Genomic DNA, 21,626 nt, shown 5'->3' on the forward strand with positions numbered 1-21,626 from the left:
TGGGGCAAACCAGATCTGGATCTCATGGCGTCTCGCCAGAACGCCAAGCTTCCTTGTTACGGATCCAGGTCCAGGGACCCGGGAGTGGTACTGATAGATGCTCTGACAGCTCCTTGGGTCTTCAACATGGCTTATGTGTTTCCACCCTTCCCGATGCTTCCTCGATTGATTGCCAGGATCAAACAGGAGAGAGCCTCGATGATTCTAATAGCGCCTGCGTGGCCACGCAGGACCTGGTATGCAGATCTAGTGGACATGTCGTCCTGTCCACCATGGTCTCTGCCTCTGAGACAGGACCTTCTGATTCAGGGTCCTTTCAAACATCCAAATCTAATTTCTCTGAGGCTGACTGCATGGAGATTGAACGCTTGATTCTATCAAAGCGGGGATTCTCAGAGTCGGTGATTGATACCTTAATACAGGCTAGGAAACCTGTTACCAGGAAAATTTACCATAAAATATGGCGTAAATACTTATATTGGTGCGAATCCAAGAGTTACTCATGGAGTAAGGTTAGGATTCCTAGGATATTGTCTTTTCTACAAGAAGGTTTAGAAAAGGGTTTATCTGCTAGTTCGTTAAAGGGACAGATCTCAGCTCTGTCTATCCTTTTACACAAACGTCTGGCAGACGTTCCAGACGTTCAGGCTTTTTGTCAGGCTTTGGCTAGGATTAAGCCTGTGTTTAAGACTGTTGCTCCGCCGTGGAGCTTAAACTTAGTTCTTAACGTTCTGCAAGGTGTTCCGTTTGAACCCCTTCATTCCATTGATATCAAGCTGTTATCTTGGAAAGTTCTGTTTTTAATGGCTATTTCCTCGGCTCGAAGAGTCTCTGAGTTATCGGCCTTACATTGTGATTCTCCTTATCTGATTTTTCATTCAGATAAGGTAGTTCTGCGTACTAAACCTGGGTTCTTACCTAAGGTAGTCACTAACAAGAATATCAATCAAGAGATTGTTGTTCCATCATTGTGCCCTAACCCTTCTTCAAAGAAGGAATGACTTCTGCACAATCTGGACGTCGTCCGTGCCCTGAAGTTCTATTTGCAGGCAACTAAAGATTTTCGTCAAACTTCTTCCCTGTTTGTCGTTTATTCTGGACAGAGGAGAGGTCAAAAAGCTTCGGCTACCTCTCTCTCTTTTTGGCTTCGTAGCATAATACGTTTAGCCTATGAGACTGCTGGACAGCAGCCTCCTGAAAGGATTACGGCTCATTCTACTAGAGCTGTAGCTTCCACTTGGGCCTTTAAGAATGAGGCTTCTGTTGAACAGATTTGCAAGGCTGCAACTTGGTCTTCACTTCACACTTTTTCAAAATTTTACAAATTTGACACTTTTGCTTCTTCGGAGGCTGTTTTTGGGAGAAAGGTTCTACAGGCAGTGGTTCCTTCCGTGTAAAGATCCTGCCTATCCCTCCCGTCATCCGTGTACTTTTAGCTTTGGTATTGGTATCCCATAAGTAATGGATGACCCGTGGACTGACTACACTTAACAGGAGAAAATATAATTTATGCTTACCTGATAAATTCATTTCTCCTGTAGTGTAGTCAGTCCACGGCCCGCCCTGTTTTTACCGCAGGTCTAAATTTTAAATTAAACACCAGTCACCACTGCACCCTATAGTTTTCTCCTTTCTCGTTTGGTTTCGGTCGAATGACTGGGTATGACGTAGAGGGGAGGAGCTATATAGCAGCTCTGCTTGGGTGATCCTCTTGCACTTCCTGTTAGGGAGGAGATATAATCCCATAAGTAATGGATGACCCGTGGACTGACTACACTACAGGAGAAAATGAATTTATCAGGTAAGCATAAATAATATTTTTATCTTGGTTCACCTTAGTAGCACTAAGAGTTGAGTGTAAGACCCCTTCCTCGTCATGCCAAATACCATTGCTTATCCATAGCTTTTCACTCCCCAGTTTTTCTCAGTTGACAAGAGGTTCTTTGTGGAGAATGGAGCCTTGACCAGTAAAATCCTGGTTCTCATAGCAGGAAAGAAACAACTTTTCAAATATTTTGAGAAATCAGGAGTTCAATACAGTATCAAAGGAACCTAAAATAGGTATTGAATCTCTAATCCATCAAGATGAGACTGGAGAACTTGATGATTGGAGAAAGCTTGACATCAGATTCCCAAACCAAGTTCTTCTGGGCCTGACTGGAGCAGTCAGATCAATTTTGAATGCTCTATTTTATTTGAACTATGACTCTTGGAAACCGAAGTCATCAGGTCTATGGGAGACCCCATTGTTCCACAGTCTAGTAGAAAACTACTTGAAGGAGAAAACATTTCTGTGGAAGGGATTACCTACTAAGGAAAACTACTTCCCAGATTTCCTTCCTGGGATGCGAAAAATAGATTTTTTTCTGTGCCCAATCAAAAAACCTTCAGACTTCCTTCATTGCTAAGGTATTACAAGTTCCCTTTTGATAGTGAATATAATCTACAGCAGTATCATTGTCTGAATAAGAAATGGGATATGTTTCTCATTTCAGAGGACAGCTCTAAAGGAACCTAAAGATTGCATGTCCAAGATAATAACTGGTAACCTGTCTGAGGAAATCAAACTCCCTGTTCTCTCCTGGAACCCTCAAACTGAACCCCATTTCAAGAGAAAGGCGCCTGCATATATTATTTTCTTAGTTGGTGCAATAAAGGTCGCCCACATTAAAACAGTTTAGAAAACTATCCAATCGGACAAATTGTTTTACTGAGGAATCTCATAGGATTCTACGAGATAGTTGAGTGACATTTTTTGCACCATTATCGAAGCATGCAAATTTGAAGAGGTCTCATGAAACCGTTCAAAAGAAAGAACATCTAATGCTGCAATCACCAGACCTAAAAAATCCATACATTGAGCTACTGATGGATTGGAAGTTTTGTGTAGCTCTGAGCAAACTGGCTGTAACTTTGACTCCTGATCCATTAGAGAAAACTGCAAAGTCACTGAGTCTATAACTCCAAGAAAAGAGACACTCTGTTATTGAGAGAAGTTCATGTGTTTCACATAGATGACATTGAGCTCAGGCACGTGAAGCTCCTAGGAGTCAGCACTGGCTAAAAATGCATGTCTGTCAAAATAACTAAAATAAGGGGGCAGTTTGCAGAGGCATAGATACAAGGTAATCACAGAGGTAAAAAATATATTATTATAACTCTGTTGGTTATGCAAAACTGGGGAATGGATAATAAAAGGTTTATCTATCTCTACCTTTTTAAACAACAAAAAATCTGGTGTTTACTGTCCCTTTAAGACTAGAATTGGTCCACAATTTCCCTCTTTTTTTTGGGAATAATAGAAAAGAGGGATACAAATCCTTAGCTTTGTTCTTAAACTACAGCTAGTAAAATTAGTTACGTCTTTTGGAACGAGAGACAGAAGACACCTTCTTTGAAAAGGTTTTGATTTGAAACCTATTCAGTAATCCTGGGAAGGTATGTTTAGAACCCAATAGGCCTTCTAAAAAAAAGCGTAAACAGTCCCCTGACTACAGAGTGCACAAACCTTTAAATCCAGCGAAATAGAAAATAAAATTGTGGATATTTGGAGAGGGCATAGTCGTCACAAACTAGAGAGGACACAAACCTTTAAATCCTGGAGCAAAATCTGAAGCATTCCTTTGTATTGAGGAAAACAGAGGGAGGACAGATTATTACTTTAGAGGCTAGATAATCATTAGACTGAGATCCATATTGTAACAGTGAACTGGTAATAATCCTGCAAAATAGAAAATAAAATTCAGTGGATCTACCCTAAAGGATATTTTAAGGTAGCAGGGATACATTTCAGTATGCTCCATGAAAAAATATAGACAGACAACTAAAATAAATAAAAACAATGTAACTGGGACCTTGTAGAATAAAGTCTGAGACATATGACAGGGACAACTTTGGGCAATAAATATTAAAGGGACACTCAATCAAAATTAAACTTTCATGATTCAGATACAGCATGCAATTTTAAACAACTTTCCAATTTACTTCCATTAACTAAATGTGCACAGTCTTTTTATATTTAAACTTTTTGAGTCAACAGCTCCTACTGAGCATGTGCAAGAATAAGTGTGTATGCATTTGTGAATGGCTGATGGCTGTCACATGGTACGTGTATGCATTTGTGAATGGCTGATGGCTGTCACATGGTACAGGGGGAGTGGAAAAAGACATAACTTTTTTAAAATTGTCAGAAAAAAAAACTACTAATCATTTGAAGTTCAGACTAAGTGCTATTGCATTGTCTTGTTATCTTGCATTTGTTGATTATGCAAATCTACTGTGTTGACTGGTCCTTTAAAGGAACACTAAGCACAGCAGAATAAAATAATTTATTGGTTTTCTTCCAAAATGAACACTTAGAAATTATCAGTGCAGCCACAGCCTTAAAGGGACATGAAACCCAAAATTGTTCTTTCTAATTTACTTTTTATCTATCAGAATCATGAAAGTTGTTTAAAATTGTATTATCCAATTTGTTTAATTCTCTTGGTATCATTTGTTGAAGAAGCAGCAATGCACTACTGATTTATAACTGGAAACATGGGTGAGCTACAATGTTTTATATCACTTTAAATGTGGGGCAGCAGGTTCACTCGTGAGATGCAGCTGAATAAATTTACGCTATTGTGTAACTCATTTTAACTTCAGATTACTAAATATAAAACTCACAATATGCCAAGTATGGTTTGTTGTTTATTCAGCGTATCCGAATGCAGAAAACTTCTATGTTTAATAAAATAACTCGGTGTGTTTCAGGTCTTTTCCTAAGAGCAATTCAAGTTGTACAAAACTAGCTACTGAAAATTGGACAACTGCTTTACTAATCAGAGTATTATGCCATTTTCACCACATAACCTCCTTCCACACAGAAGCTGTGACTGAACTGCTAAAGCTTAAAGCCAAATCTGGTGACACATGTTGGTTATAACATTAAAAAAGCAATTTCCATCTGCTCAAATCAGCAAATAGATAATCTGATTTCTAAAATAACTTTTAGGCCTTGAAAATCAAGAAACCATTTATAGCAACTAAATATCTTTCTCCCATTTCACTTGCTTATAACTGTAAACATAAGTGTTGGTTACAATGATTCTCTGCTAACAAATATAGAGCTGCAACAACTAATCGTCATAATCGATTATGAAAATAGTTGTCAACGAATCTCATAATCGATTAGTTGGTTTGCAATTAGTTGGTCTGTGCACAACACCAGTTTCTTCTCTTCAATGAACTCCTGCACATGGTATTGTGTTTTATGGTTATGTCCTTAGCCTAAAGGACATCTACAGACGTCTACTTTTCACTTTTTCAGGAAAGTATACGTTTACAACTACCCCAGGCTTATGTGCAACCCAGATATAATAGTCATCATTTGGATTGTTTATATTAAATCGGGTGATTTGGAACTATCCTTTTCATGATATAGTGCCAAGCTTGTTATTTACACCTAGCCCCTAGACTGATGGGAGTTATTTAAAGTGATGTTCACGATTGTCTGTTTGCACAATTATTAGCGTATTGCTGATTATATGTACTGTATAAATAAATGTGTAAGGCTTTGTCCTGTTATTGATATACAATCCTTAGCGCGTTTTATTTGTTTTTTTATATTTTTAATATATTGTGATATGTACCAGATTCAACCTATATGTATATATCTGTTATTTTTAGAGCGGACTAGATATTTCCCCTAACCTTTTAGCTTGTTATTTACCATTGCATATAGATATTCAAGATATTTTTTTATGTAAGAATGAAGTCAAGGGTTACTTTATTGAGAGGCCCTTTGCATTGGTGAAGAGCTAACAAAGATAAATATCCCACTTTGGTGAAATTGGCAAAACCCTACTTATGCATCTCAAGCACCTCAACACCATCTTAGTGCCTTTTCTCTGCTGCAGGAAATATAGCTGCAGAGAACCAGCCTTAGCCAGAAGCATGTGGACATGTTGAGATTTTTGCATTTCAATGCAAAGTTTCTGAAAGAGTGAATAACAGAATGTTATTAACAGTGATAGTCTCTTTCTAGTTCTACCTCTATTCAAACAGGTTTTGTTTTTGTTTTGTTTAATTATAAAACTGTTCTCTGCTGCTTAAAAATTGGACAAACAGTTGTGTTAATGTAAAGTTTTAGTCTGAAGTTCATATTTGTAACACTCAGTATGTGGATTTTATTTAAAATATAGGAAACGATTATTGATTCTTTTTTTATCCGATTAGTCGATTAATCGAAAAAATAATCGGCCGATTAATCGATTATGAAAATAATCGCTAGTTGCAGCCCTAAACAAATACAACATAAGACTGACAAAATAAATAACTTAAGTTCTTGGATTCATAAACGGTCTCAGTACAGGTATATTTAGTGGCCCTTGTAGTTTCAGGAAACAAGTGAACTTAACTTTGGCTCATCTAGCTTTTCAGTATGGTGAGGATTAAATACAAATTCAATAATTTGTCAGCTCTGGGACAATATGAATGATTTAACATCTGCTTATTAAACCACTGTGGAACCTTAATTTGTAAATGGTCTTTCTTGTACTACAATAAAAGTTCACTACCAAGTTATGCACCAGGTAGAAGTTTGTATTGAGGCAAATCCTACATTTCCTTCAAAGGTTAACTACTACATAGACATATCATGTTCTCTATAGAGAAGGAAACTTAAATCATAAGAGAAATTTTGTCATATGCAGATTATTTCAATCCATAGTGACATTATTAGGGTGAATGAAAGTGTTCTCACTAAAGTGTGTGTGGCTTAAGTTCAGTGTCGTGAACAGCCAAAGCAAACTTCATGATGTGAGATGATTGTGGCTCACCTGATTACGGAATGATGCAGTACAGGTTAGATAACTAAGCTATATATGCAGTGTTTCGTTACAAATATTTCAGTATAAGAAGTAATGTTTTGTCCAGCATTTGTAATATATGCTTTTTGCAGACTTGTGTTCCATGACTTAGTAAATTAGCACATGCAGCAAGTAAAGCATGAATTCCTTACCTTTATGCATTGTTGGTTAAAGGGACATAAAACAGTATGAACTAATATACGTTTCTAAATATATATAATGCAGCCGAATCTTACCTGAAAAAAGGTTTCTGTTTTAACCCCTTTAAGTCAGGCATAGTTTTGTTTGCAGCGAGCTCCCCCCTGGGCATTTACATATATGGAAGGTGCTATCCAGGCCATAGCTTCTGCAGAATGCACTCGTGCACGGTAGGGGCAGAGTCACCTGACTAAAGCAGTGCACAATATAATGCTGAAGCTTTCACAAAGCATGTGACATAATCCCCCTGGAAATGAGCAAGCCTCTTGGCAACAAACAGTACCTCCTGTCCCTCCTCAACCCCACTTGCTTGCATAAGTAATTATCCTCACATGCACAATTTGTTATATGATAGCACAAAGTTTGGACTAGGACACTGATAAGGGGGATGGAGCAGGCTACACTTGGCACTAAAGTGTAAGTTTAAGTATTTTAGTAAACATTACCAAAAATCTGCAAAGGGACACTGAACCCAATTTTTTTCTTTTGTGTTTCAGATAGAGCATGCAGCGTTCTAATTTACTCCTATTATCAATTTTTCTTTATTCTCTTGCTATCTTTATTTGAAAAAGGCATCTAAGCTATTTTTGGTTCAGACACTGGGCAGCACTTGTTTATTGGTGGGTGAATTTATCCACCAATCGGCAACAACCCAGGTTGTTCACCAAAATTGGGGCCGGCATCTAAACTTACATTCTTGCATTTCAAATAAAGATACCAAGAGAATTAAGAAAATTTGATAATATGAGTAAATTAGAAAGTTGCTTAAAATTGCCTTCTCTCTGAATCACGAAAGAAAAAAAAATTGGGTTCAGTGTCCCTTTTAAGTTTTTTTTTTTTTTCCCTCTGTTGACCCTTTTTATAATATGGACATAACTCAAAATGTTTTACAGCACTTTAAAAGCCTCATTTATGTAAACCCATTCCCCACTTGCGGCATTGGTGAGTTAATGTAACATGTGCTTGTCTGAGGTCGGGGGGTAACCCTGAAACGTCACTTTTTAAATAAAATTAAACATTAAGACCCAGTGAGTGCCTTATAATCTTTGGGACTATGCATTTACACTGAAGTGCACCCTGGGCAATGGAGACATAACTGTCTGTAGGAGTGCTATACCTCGATAGATAATTTGTTTTACTCATGGTTTCAGTACTTTAACCTTATTAATTGGTTAGTCAGACACCTATAATTCAACTGAATAAATCTAGCTATTACTATCAAAAGTTATAAGGGATATAAATATGCAGATTTGTTTGAATGTTACAATCTGGCGGTCTCTCTTTATTTTTGCTATACCCTTTTTTCTTTTTTGCGCAGGTATTACAGAGGCACTCATGGCGTTATTGTTGTCTATGATGTAACCAGTGCAGAATCTTTTGTCAATGTAAAACGATGGTTACATGAAATAAATCAGAACTGTGATGACGTATGTCGGATACTGGGTGAGTTTTTAATTCTGACATCCTCTTCCCTAGTATGTTTGCAGACACAGACAACTCATTTATTTTATTTTAAACAGTGGGAAATAAAAATGATGATCCTGATCGGAAAGTGGTGGAGACTGAAGATGCCTATAAGTTTGCTGGACAGATGGACATACAGCTTTTTGAGACTAGCGCCAAAGAGAACTTAAATGTTGAAGAGGTGTGTTGCTGTTTTATAGAAGTAATCTCCCCGATATATAGTTGTTTGTCATGAATTTGGGTTTCATGTCCCTTTACAAATCCTAAAATTTTCTTTCATAATTCAGATACATGATAAAATGTTAAATTACTTTCCAATTTACTTCTATTATCCAATTTGCTTAGTTCGTTGGTATCCTTTGTGGAAAAGCATACCTAGGTAGGCTCAGGAGCTGGAAGCTAGCTGCTGATTGGTGGCTACACATATATATGCTTTTCTTTTTTATGACACGATGAGTCCACGGATCATCTTAATTACTAATGGGATATTCACCTCCTGGTCAGCAGGAGGAGGCAAAGAGCACCACAGCAGAGCTGTTAAATAGCTCCTCCCTTCCCTCCCACTCCAGTCATTCTCTTTGCCTACGTTAGTGATAGGAAGAGGTAAAGTGAGGTGTTAGATTAGATTCTTCAATCAATAGTTTATTATTTTTAAAGTAGTGCCAGTGTGCGCTACTTTGTTCTAGGGTGTAGCCGTAGTCCATATCAGTCTCTACAGTAGAGCTTTTGGTGGCTTTAGAGCAATGGGAACTTATGGGACATAATTCTCACTGCGCCTCCCATACATTTTGTGCTGCCCTAACCCTGATAGCCTAAGCAAGATTACTCAGGCTTTATCTTTTTTCCACAGGGCTATGGGAGAGAGAGGACCTCCTACACCTGCTGAGCTGCCCTGCTGTCGGGCAGATTTTCAAGGTAAGTGCTGACTTTTATTCTGGGAAAAGAGAAAACTCAGAGGAAGTTGAGCACATTATTATTGGGACAATATCCTCCTATAGATGAAAGGGGGGAACTTAACGACAGCACTTTCTAGGCACTGGGGCTGAGAAATATTGGGAGTGTGTTACAATGTCACAGAGTCTGAGGTGAATAAAAAGGCTCAGTATGAAGTGACTTTTCATTACTGCCGGTGGCTTAACTTTAAAATAAAATGCAGACCGGGATATTGTTTTTATTATGCGCTACATGCTCCCAGTACTTAGAAGGGGTTTTTTACTACTTCCACCGGTGACTTAACTTAAAATAAAATGTAGACCAGGAAATTGCAGAACGCCCACGATGGGCGGAGTTAGGTTAGCGCCATTTTGAGTTGCACTCCATGGCCCCAACACTTGGATAAGATCAGTATGAGGGGCTTTCGTTTTCACTACTCCAGGTGGCTCCACTCTAGCATAGAAGGCTGACCGGGAGATTGCTTTCATAACGCCCATGATGGGTGGAGTTGTGTTTAGCACAATGTTAAGTTGTGCTCCACAGTCCCAGCGCTTAGATAAAGTCAGTATGGCGGGCTTTTCACTACTCCCGGTGGCTTCACCTTATCATAGGAGGCCAACCGGGAGCTTGCTTTCATAACACCCACGATGGACGGAGTTATGTTTAGCGCCATTTTTGAGTTGCTCTCCATGGTCCGAACACTTAGATAAGCTCAGTATGAGGGGCTTTTCATTACTCCCAGGGGCTTCACTTTAGCTCAAAAGGCCGACTGTGAGTTTGCTTTCAAAACGCCCACGATGGGCGGAGCTATAGGTAGAACCAAGTTGAGGTGCATTTTACGGTCTCGGCATGGCTTCTCTTTAAAAGTCCCCGTAGTGTTAACATACATGTTAGGACCGGACAGACTCTATTGAAAGTGGTCCATTAAATAACTTTTACTGCTGAGTCCCGGTGTCAAATGGGGCAGATAAGCACCTTAGCAGCAAATTAAGCTGAGGTGTAGCTATTTAACAATGTCTGCACATCAAGATAAAGACGGTTACGTTTCAGAATTAAGAGACAGTAACATTTTTATTGTATTTTTCAGTTTATATATAAAAAAAAAAGAGAACATTTAAAAAAAAAAAAAAATAATTACATTTATTTGATTAGACCCTTTTTCTGAAGCAACTCCTCCTGAGGCGGATACTGTTCAGAAGTCTATTGGCAATGTTTAATATAGGACGCAAAGATCTTCACAAGATTTTTTCGCCCACACATGCAGTGCCCTGCACTTCCTTGCAAGACATTGCTTCACTAATGTCATCAGGCATTATTTGATACATTGTCTGCTTTTCCTATTCTATAGGGAAAGCGCAAGTGGAAATGTATTTAGTCAGTGACTAAGGTTGCTGATAAGGTAGTGGTTGTTCCGAAGTTTTCTTCCTTGAAGAGGAAGATACTTCAGTGGTATCAGTGTAATACCTTATTTGATACTAAAGCTTGCACACCTCCGTTTGCTACGGCTCCGACACTACAGGCGTAGTCAATTCTAAGGGGTCCAGGAAAATATTTTGAACCTTTTTTTTCTGTACCAGATAAGGCTACAGAGGGGTTTACTAAGGAATGGGAGAATCCTTTCTCCATCTCCTATTTTTTAATAAAAGATTTTTTTCTGTTGCAGACTCTATCAAGGAGTCTTGGAAGGGTTTCCAATACCTATGGTTGTATTGTTGCTGTCACCAGTGCGGCGGCGTACTGGTTTGAATGTGTTGTCTGATTCTATTCGGACAGACACCGCTCTCGCATAAAGGCTCTGAAGGTAGCCAACTCCTTTATTTCAGATGCTTCCCTTAGGACATATTGTCCGCAGAGCGTTATGATTAATGTCTGGGTCTGCGGATATCTCATCTTAGTCTAGACTTTAGAGAGCAAAAGGAAGTCAGAGTAATTTAGTTCCTTTCAAGTTTTGAAGGGAAGTCCTTGCATTCTTTCTTACATGCAGGAGTGGTCTAAGCCTTCTGGGAGACCCAATCAGCCTTGGAATAGGGGAAGCAATCCAAGAAGCCTGCTGTTAAATCAAAGACCGCATGAAGGACCTGCACCCGATCCGGACGGATCTTGCAAGGGCAGGTTTTCTTCTTCGCTCTGGCTTGGGTTCGAGAGGTGCAAGATCCCTGAGCAGAAGTCATTGTGTCCGAGGGATACAAACTATAGTTCAGTACTTTTCCTCCCAGGGACTGGTTTCTGCTTTCAAGATTCTCTGCAGTCCAGACAATAGAAGAGGCGTTCATATACTGTCTTCAGAGCCTCTCCGACCTGGGAGTGCTAGTTCCTGGTCCAAGGCAGGAACGAGATCTGGAATTCTAGTCCAATCTGTTTTCAGGTTTCCCAAGTAGGAGGGAACCTTCAGTACATTTTTGGATGTCAAGAGTTTAAACAACTTTCTCAGAGTGACATCCTTTACGATGAAATCTACCATTCCATTCTTTTCCATCCACTAGGAATTTACAAATTTCTAAAGTTTGCCTTTCTAGAATTTTTTTTCCAGTTCGTGGCTCGTTCTTCGGCCTTGCCATAGCTCCCAGAATCTGTGGAATATGTGGCATTGCTGTGGCACCTTCTCTGCATAAAATTCTGGTTCAGGCGCCTTCCTTTCACCAAACAATATCACGCTGTGAAATGTGATTATTTTTCCTGCGGTCTCAGGGGTGGCAGGTGAATTTGGAAAAGAGTTCCTTATTTCACAATTATAGTAGTCTCCACGTGTATGTAGTCGGACAGTTGCCAGGAAATCAAGGATTTAGATTCTTGCCTAGCACTTCAGTCCTCTCCTCGGCCATCAGGGGCTTAGTGTAGGGAGGTAATTGGGCTGATGGTAGCGGTAATGGATATCATCCAGTTCTCTCGCTTCTACCCCAGTCTACAGTAGGTAGGGCAACGGAGATTATGTGCAGCTGTCTCCGCGGTTTCTGGCAGAGCAGGAGACAAGGGATTCTCTACTGTTGTATTTTTTTTCCAGGGAACTTATTTTTCCTGGCTGATTGTATCAACAGATGTCAGCCTTTTGGCCTGGGCAGTAGTTTGGGACTCTCTAAGAGCAGGGAACATGGACCTGGTCGGAGTCTGTTCTACCCATAAACTTTCTGGAATTGAGAAAAATTTTCTTCCTCTCCTACCATGGCCTCAGTTAGGTTCGGCCTGAATCATCAGGTTACAGTAGGACAATATAACCTTGATGGCTTACATCGTCCGTCAGGTACTCAGAGCTTTCTTGGTCATGACAGTGGTAGCCAAGATTGTTGAGTGGGCGGAGTTCCACAATTGCTATCTGTCAGTAATTCACATTCCTGAAGTAGGGGTCAGCTGCAATTGGATCTCATGGCTTCTTGACAGAATACCATGTTTCCTAGGTACGGGTTGAGGTCACGGATTCCTCAGGCTGTACTGATAGACGCTCTGGCGGTACCTTGGTTTTTCTGTTTCGCTTACCTACTTAATACGTTGGTATGCAGTCCTGGTGGGCATATCTGATCTTCCATTTCAGAAACTTCAGTTGTGGAAGGACCTTCTACTTCAAGGTCCCCTTTTTCTGACTAGGTCATAGAGACCATGATTCAGGCTCGCAAGGAGGCTTGAAGGATTTACCATAATATTTGGCATACATATCTCTATTGGTGTGACTCCAAGGACTACTCATGGAGTTAGGATTCAGAGATTTTTTTTTTTGTCTTTTCTCCAAGAAGGTTTGGAGAGAGGTTTTTCGACGAGCTCCCTAAAGGGTCAAATTATCTATTTTGTTACACAAGCGTCTGGCGGATGTCCCAGATGTACAATCATTTTGCCAGACCTTGGTCTGATCAGTCCTGTGGTCAACCCAGTTACTCCTCCATGGAGTCTTAATTTAGTTCTCTAAGTTCTTCAAGGGGTTTCGTTTGAGCCTATGCTTTCCTTAGATATGAAGTTGTTATCTTGGGTAGTTTTATTTTTTGTTGCGATTTCTTCGATGCGTAGAGTGTCAGAGCTCTCGGCATTGCAGTACGACTCTCCTTACCTTTTTTTCCATTCAGATAAGGTAGTTTTTATGTACTAAATTAGGATTTCTTCCTAAGCTCGTTTCTGATCGAAACATTAATCAGGAGAGTGTTGTTCCTTCTTTGTGTTTTAATCCTTCTTTTCAGAAAGAACGACTTCTGCCAATTTAGACGGGGTCCGTGCTTTAAGGTTGTTTATCTACAGGCGACTAAGGACTTTCGTCAGTCGTCTTCTTCTTTGTTTGTGATTTTCTCAGGAAAGTATAAGGGGCCGTATGCTGCGACTACTTTTTTTTTTTTTTTTGGCTGAAGAGCATCATACGTTTTGCATATGAGACTGCTGGACAGCAGTCTCTCGAGAGGGTTACGGCTCATTCCACGAGGACTGTTGCTTCTTCATGGGCATTCTAAAATGAAGCTTCTGTGAAACAGATTTGCAAGGATGCATCTTGTTCCTCTCGTTAACACTTTTTCAAAAGTCATACAAATTTTTACACTTTTGCCTCTGCAGAGGCCGCTTTTGGGAGAGGTTCTTCAAGCAGTGGTGCCTTTCGTTTAGGTTGCCTGTCTTGTCCGTCCCGTATCATCTGTGTACGCTAGCTTTGGATCCCATTAGTAATTAAGATGATCCGTGGACTCATTGTGTCATAAAAAAAGAAAAGAAAATTTATGCTTACCTGATAAATTTATTTCTTTTTTGACACGATGAGTCCACGGCCCGCCCTGTTCTTGTAGGACAGGTTGTGGGTTATTGTAAACTTCAGACACCTCTGCACCTTGGCTATTCCTTTCTCTTCCTAACTTCGGTCGAATGACTGGAGTGGGAGGGAAGGGAGGAGCTATTTAACAGCTCTGCTGTGGTGCTTTTTGTCGCCTTCTGCTGACCAAGAGGTGAATATCCCATTAGTAATTAAGATGATCTGTGGACTCATGGTGTCAAAAAAGAAAAATTTATCAGGTAAGCATAAATTTTCTTTGTCATTGTCTTACCAATGTGGTCAGCTAGCTCCCAGTAGTGCATTACTGCTCCTTCAATAAAGGATGCCAAGAGAATGAAGCAAAATTGACAATATAAGAATATTGGGTTTTATGTCCCTTTTAACATTAGCTGGTCATGTAAAATTGTTTTGCTTTGTAACAATGATACTGTACATATGTGCAGAACTTGTACATCTTGATTGCTACTTTTATTCTGAAATTGTAACGTAAGATTCTTAGATTTTCATTTGTAATGTGTATATGTATTTTATTTTCTAGATGTTTAACTGTATAACTGAATTGGTCCTCAGAGCAAAGAAGGAGAATTTGGCAAAACAGCAGCAGCAGCAACAGAATGATGTGGTGAAACTAAATAAAAACAGTAAACGGAAAAAGAAGTGTTGCTAGGTTCAGGCACAGCACAGAGGCTGCTCTCAATCTGAACATTTGCTCTTGGGACAAAGAGTAGTAGTGCCATGGGCAGTGCCCAGCTTTCAGGGGTTGGGGCATTTTCTCAGTTTTGTGCTGTTTATTTAAGAATTTCTCCAGGTTTTCTATTGAGGCGCTGGCATCTTTTATTGCTGTGCCAGAAGGTGTTGTGGATTCTTGTCATCCCCTTGCCACACCTGCTCTTCAAGAGTGATTGCCAGAAAGGACAGTTGCAGTGCCTACCCTGTGGACTGATATAACAAGAGTCTGTACATACTGTATATTGCGATAATCGGCTTCGCCTCCCTCCTCTTGCTTTGGCTTATGCCTTTTCGCCAACCTTTCATGATGTATAAACATGAACTGATCACCTTTTTAAAGATTTAGTACAGATGACGTCTTAACCTTGGCTTGTGCCTAGTTTCATGTCTAGCCATGATGGTAGACTTAATTAGACCTGGCTACTAATTTGCTTCCCTGTGATTTAATTTGTCAGAATGCAACCATGTTCCAGAAAACAAAGCTTCAGCCGTCACCTTAGCTCATACAGAATTTAAAGTGATACTTGTCCTGGAAGTTGATTTATACTTCCCTCTTAAGCAATTGGGTAAGAGTTAAGCCCATGTCAACATACTGTCGGAGCGCTTCTGCTGTTTAGAAATCCAGGTGCCAAAGGCTCGTATTGGAGAGCACACAAACTAAGGGTGAACAAGACAGTGTACATAACTTCCATAAATTTGCATTGTTTAAGATGAAATGTAGGATTTGGGACCAGGGGTCAGTAGCATTGCAGTAATTCACACCCTACCCCCAAAAAAAAAAGCAACCGCTTGACCACTCCAAGGGTGCCTTTTTAATTCAGCAGGAGCCTATACCCTCGTGACATTTTGGGAGGTGTGTAGGATTGAGTAGCTTGAATGGGCATACTTATTTTTGCATCAGTATCTCTTTAAACAAACTAATTTGTTTTTAACAAATGGTGGATGGATCCTGAACTGTAAAGTCACTTGCCATTAGAACCAATATGTGTATTTGTGAGAAAACAATTATGAGAAATATATATATATATATATATATATATATATATATATATATATATATATATATATATATATATATAAAAAAAATCTGCCAAATTTTTTGTACCATCCTGTTCAACATAGGAACTAATAAAAATGTGAATTTTGGATCCTGAATTAAAAAAAAGGGGAAAAAAGAAACAAACTTCCCAGATTGTGTCACTGAATTTGTCGACTTTCTAATATATAAATAAATCCATTAGCTGTCTTCAGTGAAAGGTACAGTAAAGTCAAAAGTAAACTTTTATGATTCACTTAGAACAGTGATGGTGAAACCTTGGCACTCCAGATCTATCAGAACCACATTTCCCATGATGCTTAGGCACTCCAGTTGAGCATCATGGGAAATGTAGTTCTGAAACATCTGGAGTGCCAAGGTTCGCCATCACTGACCTAGAACATGCAATTTCTAACAACCTTCCAATTGACTTCTCTTATTCTTTGTACTTTTTGCTTCCTTTGTTGAAAAGCATACCTAGGTAGACTCAGGAGCAGCAATGCACTGCTGGAAACTAGCTGCTGATTGGTGGCAGCACATATGCCTTTTGTCATGTGTTCAGCTAGCTCCCATTAGTGCATTGCTGCTCCTTCAACAAAGAATATGAAGAGAATGGCATATTTGATAATAGATGTAAATTGTTTTACAAGAGTATGCTCAAATAATGAAATAGTTTTTGGGTGTCCTATCACTCAAAGTTGGAATTTTTTTTATCACATATAAGGAAACTGGAGATTCGGATGTGTGAGGAAAAAAGGCAAGTACACAAGAAAAAAAATCATAGAAATATTTTTATTTGATTTACAATAAAAAGATTTTTTACTAAAATATGACACTTTATATATATATTATAAAACAACTGTATGCAATACTGTTCAATATAAAAATTCTGCTATGTACATGGAGCATTTCTCAGTACATGAGCTGTAAGGAACAGCAAGATGGTTCCTCTGTGCTATGCTCTGCCTGGAAGACAAGAGGTAGGGAGTCTGTCCTGTAAATAGAGCAGCTCAGGACTTCTCTACATTTCTCTTGCTGTTTTACATTAAAGGAAGTAAATAAGGGAAGCTGTGGAGTGTAAAACAAACCACTTGCTAAGCCTCTTATGCTGTAACAATAAATAAAGTACATCTGAATATAGTCATAGGACTGAACAGAACAAATATCCAGTTCTGTCTTTCAGGAGTCTGAACCTTCCCTGTCAGGGGCTTTATATCTTCATTACAAAATCACTGTCCTATTCCTTTTTTCAGTGAACATCACTTGTAACAATATAGCTTACAGTTGTCATCCATCAAATATCAAAGTGTTATTTAACAATGAACACTAACATTTAGTTTTCTTTAGAAATGAGAAGAGACTCCTCCCTTCTGCCCCAATGTTCTCCTCTCCAACCCGCTCTGAACGGTTCAGAGTGCTAACTTTGCCACAATGTTTTATTTGGTGGTTGCTGGAGAAGGAATATACAATCTGGTTCCATTCCTTCTGGTGTTTGTCCATCAGTTGCTGGTCAATGACTTGGTGCATGTCATCCTGTACCAAAACATAAAACAGCCACAATGTTTTGTTTATTTCTGAGGCAAATGTGAGATTAACCCCTTGGCTACAAGAGGCAGCTTCAAAGTTCGTATTGTACTTGTAAAAGCTATGACCTAACCAACTTGACAATATATTGAAAATTGGCAAACACTTATTTGTTGTAAAAGTTTATACATTTAGGAGATTTACTAGTCAGAAACACTATCGTTGAGAGGATTTATGTATAGAATAACCATAGTACTGATATTTAATTTAGATAAATTTTCAGGAAATTAATTTATGGGATTAAACATTTTACTTAATGGAAATTTGACACAATTCTGTAGAGTCTCAGAATTTTTTTTATGAACAAAGCAAAAACAAACCAGAGTTTACCTGATTTTATGCATTTATAGGAACAAACTCCTGCATTAAAGGGACAGTCAAGTCCCAAAAAACTCATGATTCAAATAGGGCATGTAATTTTAAATAACTTTCCAATTTACTTTTATCACCAATTTTGCTTTGTGCTCTTGGTATTCTTAGTTGGAAACTAAACATAGGAGGTTCATATGATATTTTCTTAGACCTTGAAGGCCGCCACTAATCTAAATGCATTTTGACAGTTTTTCACCACTAGAGGGTGTTAGTTCATGTGTTTCATATAGATAACATTGAGCTCATGCATGTGAATTTACCGAGGAGTGAGCACTGATTGGCTGAAGTGCAAATCTGTCAAAAGAACTCATAAGGGGGCAGTCTGCAGAGGCTTAGATTCAAGGTAATTTCAGAGGTAAAACGTGTATTATAACTGTTGGTTATGCAAAACTGGGGAATGGTTAATTAAGGGATTATCTATCTTTTAAAACAACAAAAATTATGGTGTTGACCGTCTCTTTAACTTGTTTCCATTTAGTCTGTATAACACTTTGACACATTGTAGTTAATGGGACATTTCAGTATAAATTGGTATTTATTGGAATTTTTAATGCTGCTCTTAGGATTTCAACCAGATTTTTACAACAGTCGCTCTAGTTTATATTTCAGTTTTCAAATTTACTAATGAGAGCAGGTAATTTAGGTGACATGTATTCACAACTCAACTTGTTTGTGCACATGGTTTACACACAAATTCTCACATTCCTACATCCTATAAAGTTTGTGTGTTTTATAAAATACTTTGTTCTTTTTGTTAATCTAATATACATCTATCTATATCTCAGACAAACATTAGCAATACGAGTGGTTCTAAAAAAAAACGCAATGACTTTATACGTGGCACTGTTAGAGGATGCCACCTTTGCCATAAGTCAGTTTGTGAAATTATTGTCCCAGCCAATAAGTGCTATTGTGAAGTGGAAGCATCGAGGGGCAGCCTAGCCACATTGCACCTCAGAGTAGAGCTGTCATGAGCTGAAGCGTGTAATGATCACCTGTTCCATCACTCACTACAGAGATTCTAAACAACATCAGTAGAACTGTGTGTTGGGACGCTATGAAATGGTTTCTATGGCCCATCACCTGTACACAAGACTCACATTAACAAGCACAATGCCAAGCATTGGCTGGAGTGGTGTAAAGCTAGGTGCCACTGGACTCTGGAAATGTGCTCTCTTGAATGATTAATTGTACTTCACTATTTGGCAGTCTGATGGAAGAAATCTGTGTGTGGCAGATGCTAGGAGACAATTTAACTACAAAATGTTTGAAATATAGCTATAAAACACTTTGTCATTCTTCTCCCCTCCTCCCCATATATAGTTCTACAGCATCCCTTCAAAGAGCTACTACCAAGATTGTTATTGTACTCTAAATGTAAGTGTTTGAAAAATAAACTTATGTTTCTTGGCAACCTGTGGCATAATGTAGCTTTATAAAAAAAAAGTTAGGAGTCCTAAGCAAAACTTTATTAGCTGTGGCTTCCCAGATCTGTCAAACCTGCATAACACTGATAAATTAATCCCACATTCTGAAATATATGATCCTTCATAATCTTTGTGATTCACACTGGTTCTTCTTAAATGAAAAAAAGAGACACTTTATGTGTTATCATTTATTTGTATAGCGCTGCCAAATTCCGTAGCGCTGTACAAATAAATGATAATAATGTGAGTGTTCTATCTTCATGTATTAAAGCAGTCCTTGCCCTAGAAATGGAACACCCTGAAGTATAAAAAAATTTCTGGTACTAAATAAAAAAAAAAAAAAAAAATCTTTAAAAGGACACTACATTTTCCATGGATTAGATAAAGCATTTAACTTTAAACCTTCCCAAAATACCTCTATTATGAAATGTTCCTTTCTCTTTGTATTTTTAGTTGAAGGGTAAATCTAAGTAGACTCACAGGGGCCCATGAGCACTTTATGTCAGCAGTGTTTACAACAAGAGGACTGTATAGTTCAAGAATTTATGCAAATAAGGGAAATGTTACATGAAACTTAATTTGCAATATATTAGCTTTTGCACACATGCTTTGTTGATTTATCATTGCTAAAAGTGGTAATGTGCATGTGAGTCTCTCTTGCTACAGGAGGTTGGCTGCATACTTTAAGTGCTGGAGACATACCTTAAGAACATGCACAGTAAGCAAATGACTATGCAGTTTCTGTACTGCTGCACATTTCAAACACCGCTTTCATTCCTTTAATTGTTACGTACATTAACCACTAGTTATTTTAGCTCTAATCAACTCTATATCAAATTAGCTTTTCACATTGATTTCTTTTACAAGATATGACGAGTCCACGGATTTCATCCTTACTTATGGGATTATGCCTCTTGGTCAGCAGGAAGTGGCAAAGCGCACCACAGCAGAGCTGTATATATAGCTCCTTCCTTCCCTCCCACTCCAGTCATTCTCTTTGCCTGTGTTAGTGATAGGAAGAGGTAAAGTGAGGTATTAAGTTTAGATTCTTCAATCAAGAAGTTTTTTATTTTAAAATGGTGCTAGTGAGTACTATTTTTCTTAGGGAGAAATAGTCAGTCAATAGCTTTCCAAGAGGAGTGGAGACATCTTATTTTCTTTTTTTTTTTTTTAAATATAATTTTTATTGAAGTTCAGAAAAGTAATATATTACAATCCTTTGCAAAACAGGTTACAGAGCTTTTCGTATGTTACAGTTGGTTATGTCATGGCGGGAACAATTGAAACAAGTAGACAAACAAATAACATTGAATCTCCTTATGAACATTGAACTTCTCTTACTAGGTTTTTTTTTCTCTTTTTCTTATCTTGTCTTTTGTGATAAACTATGCACATATTAAGATATTGGTGGGTTTCAAATGTCTATATTGTACGAGTTTGGGAAGAGCATAATCACAGTTGGGTGTGGCTAATAAGGACAACACCTAGGGTGGGAAGAAGAAGAAAAAAAAAAAAAAAAAGGGGAAAAGGGAAGGGGGAAAAGGGATCCAGGTGGGGGAAAAAGGGACGGGGAGGGGGAGATGACTGGCTTATATGTCTATCGTTCCTGCTTACTATTCAGCGAGGGGGTTAGGTCATCTGCCTCCATGTTTCCCAGATTTCTGAGTGGAGGAAGATTTTATTGTGTTGAGTGAAAATCGGGCCTTCCATGAGACATCTTATTTTCTACCCTGATGTTGATGATCTTAGCGAACAGTATCTAAGATCCTGCTGTTTCCCACAGAGCAGTTGAAGGTAGTGTAATGTAACATCTTCAGTGTGGAGGACCGTGTCAAGCATTGAGGTATGTTCAGTCTTGTTTTTGGGGAGGCTAGATACATTAGAACAGGCTGACATTATTCCCTAACCTGGGAGGGGTAATCAGTAATTATATATTCCCTGGATTCCATGTTATTTTACTTACTATCAGTGTGTTTTATGCAGTGATGTTTTTCACTTATGCATTATACTGTGTGGGTTGATGCTGGGAGATGCGGTTTGTTTATTCAAGTCTATTGTTATTATATCAATATAACTGGCCTTGGGAGTGTGTAATAAGAGGGCACATGGCGTTCTTAGTGGTTAAGTATGGGATTCAGACATGGTTTTTTCTTCTTCCCATGCGGGTCTCAGTACGGCTCGAGTTACGCCCACTGTGGACGGGGCCTAGTTTCACGCGCTCAGCCGCGCAGTAATCATCCGGATCGGCAGCAAGGTCCTGGGCTCCAGTGTGGCCTAAGTCAGTTTGTACACATAGGGGT

General features: G+C 38.7%; 2 protein-coding genes across 2 annotated transcripts in view; one reads left to right on the forward strand and one right to left on the reverse strand.

The window, feature by feature from the left end:
• The window catches only part of RAB35 (RAB35, member RAS oncogene family), a 39,600-nt gene extending 20,287 nt beyond the window's left edge, over positions 1–19,313 (forward strand). Inside the window, exons 4-6 of the mRNA XM_053702063.1 lie at positions 8,368–8,492; positions 8,570–8,694; positions 14,717–19,313. Of these exons, the coding sequence (XP_053558038.1) occupies positions 8,368–8,492; positions 8,570–8,694; positions 14,717–14,845 (379 nt within the window). The 3' untranslated portion in view covers positions 14,846–19,313. The remainder of the gene's footprint in view (positions 1–8,367; positions 8,493–8,569; positions 8,695–14,716) is intronic.
• BICDL1 (BICD family like cargo adaptor 1) overlaps positions 16,718–21,626 on the reverse strand; it is a 261,541-nt gene continuing 256,632 nt past the window's right edge. The window contains exon 10 of the mRNA XM_053702062.1: positions 16,718–17,476. Coding sequence (XP_053558037.1) covers positions 17,270–17,476 — 207 coding nt within the window. The 3' untranslated portion in view covers positions 16,718–17,269. The remainder of the gene's footprint in view (positions 17,477–21,626) is intronic.

The sequence above is a fragment of the Bombina bombina genome, chromosome 2 (genome assembly GCF_027579735.1).
Source record: "Bombina bombina isolate aBomBom1 chromosome 2, aBomBom1.pri, whole genome shotgun sequence".
NCBI lineage: Eukaryota > Metazoa > Chordata > Amphibia > Anura > Bombinatoridae > Bombina > Bombina bombina.